General features: G+C 38.9%; 1 protein-coding gene across 1 annotated transcript; it reads left to right on the top strand.

Moving 5' to 3' along the window:
- Positions 1 to 604: 604 nt before the first annotated feature.
- DCAF16 (DDB1 and CUL4 associated factor 16) lies at positions 605 to 1,358 on the top strand. The gene has a single exon (XM_068974782.1). The coding sequence runs from the start codon at positions 605 to 607 to the stop codon at positions 1,253 to 1,255; it is 651 nt and encodes a 216-aa protein (XP_068830883.1). The 3' UTR covers positions 1,256 to 1,358.
- Positions 1,359 to 8,704: the final 7,346 nt, after the last annotated feature.

The following is an 8,704-nucleotide window of genomic DNA, read 5'->3' as shown; positions in this document are numbered from 1 at the left end:
CAGATGGTCCAGCAACTAAGTCGCCAGTTTCCAAGGGCATTTGCACCATCTATGGAAAACATCGGATCCTTGCACACCAGACAGATCCTTGGCAACTCATCCTACCATCCCCCTGCACAAAAGTTACTGCACCAGCTGACAAAGAAGGCAATCACTGAGTTTCTTTTCATTACCAAATAAATACAATATCTCTGCCAACAAAAAAGAGTACACAAAGTGTCTCTTCATGAAATCGCAACCAGTTGAGACCATGCTAAGCAAATCAGCTTGTCTATACAGTGACCTCTTCTTTTCTTCAATAGCCGGGATTTGAAGGAGAGACTCTGACCTGTGCCACTGGTAAGTGACTAACTTTTACGCACTGAACTGGTGCTGAGAACTGAGCTGTCGTCTTTGTAAGTGAAGAATATACAACATAATCTTGAAGAACTGTACAGTGTTGCAAGCCAGAGTCATACTATGTGTGTATAACAGACTGAGAAACAAGTGAATCTTATTGAAACAATTTCTCATCTTTTGCTTTGTTTGCCAGTGTCAGTGTTTTCCTGGCTTAGATTGTTACATTTTTCTGGTATCTTTTTTCCTACACTGTTGGTCTATTTTAATGGGTCCTAGAAATCCCTCTCCTGATCCCTTATCAGAATCAGAAAGTGAGGAAGAAGAAAACACTAACTACCTAAATGAGAGTTCTGGGGAAGAGTGGGATTCCTCTGAAGAAGAGGACCCTGTGGTGCCCAACCTAACACCTCTTGAGAGTCTTGCCTGGCAGGTTAAGTGCCTTTTAAAATATTCTACAACTTGGAAACCTTTAAATCCTAATTCCTGGTTATATCATGCTAAACTCCTGGATGCTAGCACACCAGTCCATATACTTCGAGAGGTAGGTCTGAGACTCTCTCATTGCTCCCATTGTGTACCCAAACTGGAACCAATTCCTGAATGGCCTCCTCTAGCTTCTTGTGGAGTACCACCTTTTCAAAAGCCCCTTCTAAGTCCCAGCCGGCTTTCTAGAGAGCATGCCACTCTAAATGGAGCGCTGCAGTTTGCCACCAAACAGTTAAGTCGAACGTTGAGTAGAGCCACCCCCATACCTGAATACCTAAAACAGATTCCTAATTCCTGTGTTTCTGGTTGTTGCTGTGGCTGGTTAACTAAAACAGTTAAGGAAACAACCCGCACTGAACCCATCAACACTACTTATTCCTACACTGACTTCCAAAAGGCAGTTAACAAACTCCTAACTGCATCACTATAAAAAACCCACCTACCATTCATTCTCATCTCACGTTCCCAGTTGAGAAAGGAACACAGTTACACAGCCCACAGTTGAGAAACAAATGTCATCTCAGCCAAACTTTCCCATCTTCAGAAGCCAAAGTACCGTCCAGTACTAAATACATACCCTAAGAGTCCTGTAACAACTACAGAAGATGTGCAGTGCAAGCATTCCCTTTGAAAGACTCTGTGGATGAGAAGAGAACTTCAATAGAGAATTAGTTAAAAGGGACTTTTTTACAAAAAAAATGTTGACTATTCTCCTCACTCAGTTCTCCCAACAATTTACTCTGTTTGTCTAATAGACTTAACTAGATACCTAATTATCAATGGGAAGGAAAAGTAGGCCACTATCCCACTGGTTACCCAACCTTCAGAATAGCCATTGTGGAAACTGGTAAATTAGCTACTGCTAATAACACCTTTCTGAGCATACTTTTCTCTAATACTCATTTTCAGAGAGGTTTTTGATTTAAATAGAATAACTGGACAAAAGAAAATGGTAGGACTATGGATTTAACTCCCAGTTTTATATTGATAGTCCTGCATAGGGCACCCTTTAGGGGTTCCTATTTGTGGGGAGGGAGTGCAGCACAGCAGTGCGTAGTCACTTAGTTGTGTCTGATTCTTTGCAACCCCGTGGACTGTAACCCACCAATGTAGTAGCAGCCTACACTACTTCAGATGTATTATGGGACCTACAGTTACAGCATACACATTTTATAGGTTCCCACCAGGCTGTCTCTAGATAAACTGGCTTGTAAGATCATGTGTGTGTATGTGCTCAGTCTTGTTTGACTCTTTGCAACCCCATGGACTATAGCCTGCAAGGTTATTCTATCCATGGAATTTTCCAGGCAAGAATATTGGGGTGGGTTGCCATTTCCTCCTCCAGGGAATCTTTCTGACCCAGAGATGAACCTGCATCTCTTGCGTCTCCTGCATTGGCAGGCAGATTCTTTACCACTGCGTCATGTGAGAAGCCTTGTAAGATCATACATAGAGTTTAAACAGACACTTGCTCTGTAGGGAATATATTTCCTGCATCCTGGCACCTAAACTTTAGTTGGTAGCAAATAAAACACATTCTAAAAGAACAATGGGAAGGAAAAGCATTTATGCTAGTGGATGAAAGTATTTTATCTGTCTGTTTCCTGGAGCAGTGTTCATGCACTTTCAGAATCTATTGCAAACTTCTAGGAACCCTTCTAACTTTAAAGAACTTGACTGCAGTAAATCTCAGCCTAATACAATCTGAAGTGTTTCTGTGTCTGACATTAGATTTTTTTCTGGTTGAATAGAAAGCATACACAGCCTTGCAAATGAGTCTTGCTGTGTCAAAACATAGAAGTCAACATACATAAAATGTATGAGGCCAGTAAGTCTTTTTACACACCTATAATAAAGAGGAAATCTGTATGTGATCCTGGTTGGCTGGGCATCTAAAGGGAATCAGAAAATAGATTGTTAAAGGTACATATATATATATATATATATACTTCCTTATTTTAGTTTTGCTTTTTCTTGTTCTCCATAATTAAGTGCTGTATACAAGGTGGCATCCAAAAATGGAAGCACTAATGGAATCATAAATTCTATAAAATGTATAGCAACTTTGAGAAAGAAGAATGTTTCTAACCTAATGAGAAATTTTTACTGAGCCTTAGTTGTTTCATCTTAAGGAAAAGGAGGGAATTATAGTGGGTAGAAAAAAAATATTTGTGAATGGAAAATTACTGAGTTGAAACCATATAATGTTAGTGTAACTGAATGTAACAGTAACTGCTCCTATGTAGATATTCTATGAAATTGTTGGGTTTTTTTTTAATGTTAGAAAAACATGTTTCTTTTTTTCAAAGGGGGAGGTGGGAAGAAGTAGGGAGATCTGAAAATTAAAATATGTTGATGTTTATGTAACCGTAATATGTTCCTTTTTCTGTGTGTGTGCATGCGTGTGTGTGTATAAAAGTGCCTTGAACACATGAACACATCTTTGCTGTTCATTCCAAAAGGAAGCCTTTTCCCAGCTTCCCAGCTGAATAAAGCAATAGCTTTGTACATGCTGAACAGAGTATGGTTATTTGTTCCTAACAAAATGAAATAGATTCTACTTGCTTAAGGCATATTCATCATTCACTAAGTGCTAAATAGAGTCCATAGAGATACAGTGGATCTCATAGGAGGTGACTTGGCTGTCCTAGGAAAGAAACATAATTGAAGAAAGTGTTAGATATTCAGTCCGATACTCAACTGGGAGTACAAAATTAAGATATATAAGAAGTTAGTTTCAAAATGTGTTGAACCAATGTGAATTATCCCAAGGCTTTTGGCTATTAGTGCTTATTTACTGTGAGCTAGAGTCAGGCTCACAGTAAATAAGCTTACTCCTTACACTGGCTGGTAATTATTTGAAAATGAGACAGCCATCCAAGCATAGTGGATATTCAGATGGAGAGCACACCGCAACAATTAAACCCCACAAGAGGTAGTCAGATAAGGGAATACATAAATAGGTATCTTATACACAGATTTAAATTGTATATACTAAATTCACAAGGCAGTGGCACACAAAAATCAAGACCCGAAGTGTTTTGCTCATATGACTGATGTATATATAAAGGCCCAGAAAGTCTGGACCTCTCAGATTTCATGAGACAACTGTACAAGCTGCTGCCTTAATATGTCTACAAATGACCAGTATCCATTGTACGGAGGGAAATCAAAGGCGCTACACTAACTGACCAACCACCAGGTATTGTGTCTACTTGGCTGTTATCAAAGGAAAGTATCTTTGTGTATCTTTGCCAGTTTTGAAACAAGTTTAGTTAATGGCTACATATTTGAGTCTGATCCTTGTATACAGTCTTCTAATCTGTTTCTATTGGTGGCAGCAGTGGGATTATGTTCTGTAAAATTTTTGGAAGTGAGACTAAGGAATATCACAGTGATGTGATATTCCCAGCTTTTCTTGGCTGTAAGAGCTATGACCAGCCCTGAATTTTCAATAAGATACGGAAAAGGATGACTTGATTTAAAAATAATAGTAGAGTTCCCTGGTAGTCTGGTGGTTAGGATTTGGTGCTTTCACTACTGTGACCCAGGTTCAATCCCTGGAGAACTGAGATCTCACAAGCTTTAGGGTGTGGCCAAGATAAAAAATAATAATGATAATTTAAAATAACAGTGTAGCAGGCAGACAGTACTAGATTTGTTGCTTCTAAACTGTGGAGTCAGTTTAAATGTTAACCTCGACAGTGAAGACCCACTGTCAGATGGAATGGAAATAAACATTTCATTTTAAACATCAATTCTGAACTTAATCACTTTTCTCCAGCCCACACATGATATGAAATAATCCATTTAGTTCCAAGAGAATTTTGTTAATATTCTAAAATATTCAAAAATGAACTATTTTGTGGCATAATATAAAAATCCTCCCTTTCTACTCACATCTTCACTAAAGTAAAAACCCCTTAATATTATGCATAAATACAAAAATGATACCTTACCCTATATCATCAACTGTGTTCAGGGCTTAGGTTGAATCCGAACAGGGCTACAGCAATGAGCATCAGAACTGAGGCAGAAGGGCGTTGATAAAACCAGTCCTCTACCTCCTCTAAAACCTAAAGACTGGCTTTTGCCTTTTTTTTTCTACATGTTGTGCATAGACCACTGTGAAGAACCTCTCCCCACATCCCCTGCAGCTTCTGCCTGTGGTTGATCATTGCTTACTTATCATCATCACCAGCTCATAAACCTGAAAGTAACCTTCAACAGCCAGGCAATATTTACCAAATTCATAACTTTATGATTTTGACTGTTAATAAAATGTTTATTTTCTTCTTTTTAAATCCTATAGCACCCATTGAAATGACCCTATGGAAAGATACTTTGAGATAATTTCAAGAGATGAGAAATCTGAAGATGAGAAAAATGAAATGACTTGTCCAATTCCATACAAAATGTTTAAATATTTAACAATGCACTTAAAACACAGTGTGTATAAAATTATACAATAAACAATTCAAACTCTCAAAAAAAAAAAAATGTTAACAACAGCTTAGTGTTGGAGCATAAAGCAGTCAGTTGTCTGGGATTCAGGGAGCTTATTTGGGAAAAAATATATGCACCTGAAACATGATATGAAAATTCTTGAAAATATTTGGAAAGTTATGCTCTGTTTCTTAGAGTGGAACATAACCAGTATTCATCAAGGAGATAGGATCCCAGTCAGCCTAACAAGGTTGTTAACTGAGTTCCTAGTATACACAGAAACGGAGCTGGTGTGGTATCAAATTAGGTATCAACAGAAACCAGATGACATCTTAAAATGAGTTGCAGCTTATAAATTAAAGAGCTGATAACATTTTAGTTAGGGGGAAGTTATTATATTTGGGTTAACTACTAAACCCATGTTTCATGCTACTTTTCCACCGTGGTGTCAGCTTACGAGACCTGACACTCCAGGACATCAGCTAATGTCTTGCCGCGTATCATCTAGGCAGTGGTCTGGTTGGGAGAATTTCGTTGGAAAGATACACAAATAATTGAAACAGTCCAAGAGTATGGCCATCTTCCATCAGAAAAGACTCTTAATTGGCTTTGTGATGATACCCTGAGGAACCAGACTGGCTTGATAGAAGGAGAGCTCTAGTGACACGAATAAGGGGCTAACCATGCTACCTAGATAATCTGAGTTCCTATAGTAGTTGAAAGCATTAATTTTTGTCACAGCCAAGGCAGTCTATATTGCAAAGTGGGTATGTATGGGGTTGCCCATGGCTACCAGCTTGGTAGTAGTGTAGATTTTTTAAATATTATTTGCCCACGTCGGGTCTTAGTTGCTGCATTCAGGATATTTAGTGTATCATGTGGGATCTTTCCTTGTGTCGTGCAGGCTCAGTAATAACAGTGCTGCTGCTGCTAAGTCACTTCAGTCGTGTCCGACTCTCTGCGACCCCATAGACGGCAGCCCACCAGGCTCCCCCGTCCCTGGGATTCTCCAGGCAAGAACACTGGAGTGGGTTGCTATTTCCTTCTCCAATGCATGAAAGTGAAAAGTGAAAGTGAAGTTGCTCAGTCGTGTCTGACTCTTAGTGAACCCATGGACTGCAGCATACCAGGCTCCTCTGTCCATGGGATTTTCCAGGCAAGAGTACTGGAGTGGGGTGCCATTGCCTTCTCCAATGCACAGGCTTAGTTTCTCCATGGCATGTGGGATCTTACTTCCCCCACCAGGGGTCGAACCTTCATTCCCTGCATTGCAAGGCAGATTCTTAACCACTGGACCAGCAGGGAAATCCCAGTAATGTAGATTTTTCCCAGTGAATAGTTTTGGTTCAGATCCCCAGTTTCCTTCTTTATATCCAGCTTTTCTATGGTGGTCATTTTCTACTTATGATACATTCTTTCTTTAAATATCTTGGATTGGCAGTCTTAGCAAATAAAAATACAGGATGCCCAAATAAATTTGAATTTCAGAAAAAAAGAAATAGGGATCATACTTATTTTAGAAAAAAAGTTATCTGAAATTCACATTTATGTGGCATCCCATATTTTATCTGGCAACCCTATAAATGTGTTAGTAACACTGGTTAAGTTTGGATTGTAGTTATGTATTTGTTCCCAGGAAACACACTGGTCCTTTCCATTACGTACTGGTTTTTTACCTGCTAATACTTGATATGGGAAGAGGAAGGCTAACACATAGTTGACCCAAAGCTTATTGTTGCGAGAGAAAAGAGGAAGCCTAATTGCAGATATGAGTTTTGAATAGGAGACACATTATCTTTGGCTAAAATTCTCACATAGCCATTAAAACATTTCCAGATGTACAAATTTTTGAAATAATGTCTAGATAATCGGTAGTTTAGAGGTTGTCTGTTGCTTTTTGTTTGTGTGACTTTTAAACAGTTACTTTCTCATTCTCTTTTACCATGAAAGGAAAGATTAAGTGCACTACTCTTTTTTTTTTTTAATACTTGATAGGTAGCACAATTGTCACAGCCACTCTTCATCTCAGAAAAGATACACAAATGTGGAACACCTATCTTTTTCTTCCAGAACCCCCCAGGGAGTCAAGGATTTGGAGTCACTAGGTGCCCTGAAAGGTGAGGTTGAGGAGCAAAGTTGAAAACAAGGGGATTATTTGAAAGTCTATTTTTGTTCTCCCATTGTAGCCAAGCAGCTTTCTCTTTTTCTAGCAGAAGGCTGGAAACTTATTCTCTGGAGAAATTAAACCAAACAGATTAGAGCTGGGACCTGGGGGGAGAATGGTGGTCGTAGTGAGGTATCACACTGAAAACAGGATGATTGAGAGATCAGTGTTCTGAACATTATAAGCCTGCAGTGCCCTTTCACCACCTTGCTACAGAATGTGGCAGCTGGGCTTATACACACCCCATCCCAGCCCTTCTGGAGAGATGAACAATTTTTAAAAACAGCTTGCACTTGATTATTTGTTACAGTGAAGCTCAGAGTTCACAACCCTACTCATTCATACATGACTTTCAGTCCCTTGAAATAATGCTAAGCTACTGGTATTAATATATATTTGGTTAAGGCGATGGCACCCCACTCCAGTACTCTTGGCTGGAAAATCCCATGAACGGAGGAGCCTGGTAGGCTGCAGTCCATGGGGTCGCCAAGAGTCGGACATGACTGAGCAACTTCACTTTCAGTTTTCACTTCCATGCATTGGAGAAGGAAGTGGCTACCCACTCCAGTGTTCTTGCCTGGAGAATCCCAGGGACGGGGGAGCCTGGTGGGCTGCTGTCTATGGGGTCGCACAGAGTCGGACACGACTGAAGCAACTTAGCAGACTTAGCAGTAAATATATAAGATAATCAAAACAAACCAAAAATAAGGGGAAGAATTTCATGCTGAACTTTTTTTGTGTGGAGGCACTAAACCATAGTGGACAAAGCAATACTCAGGAAAAGAAAATGTGGTGAGAGTTGTTCAACGAAAAATAAATTTTTTCCAATATAAAAAAAAGAATGCTAAGCAGATAGCCAAGAATCACTATACATATAGAAATAACTTCAACAATGAAAGATAAAGACTAAAACAAAAGTACCTGGAAAAAAAAGCAGAAAACATTAAGTTCCCAAAGATGCTATAATATTCTCAGAACAGTATATATTGCATCCATGAAAATTAAGAACACAGTGCTATAAAAGATGAACAATCAGAAAAAAGTATTAGAAAAATAGGAGAGCCAAAATTAAATATGAAATGTGTTGGGGAATAAGTTGAAGAAATTTCAGAAAATAGAACAAAAAAGCAGAGGTGAAAATAGCAAAGAACCAAAAAATTAGAATTGGGCACAACATCTGATTAAGATCTCGAAAAGGAGAGAAAAGAGAAAGGAGGTGATAATAAAAAAGAATATCTCCCCAACATGTAGGACATGTGGCTCTTACTA

Source organism: Capricornis sumatraensis, chromosome 7 (assembly GCF_032405125.1).
Source record: "Capricornis sumatraensis isolate serow.1 chromosome 7, serow.2, whole genome shotgun sequence".
In the NCBI taxonomy this organism is placed as follows: Eukaryota; Metazoa; Chordata; class Mammalia; order Artiodactyla; family Bovidae; genus Capricornis; species Capricornis sumatraensis.
This window is presented reverse-complemented; position numbering and strand designations above follow the sequence as displayed.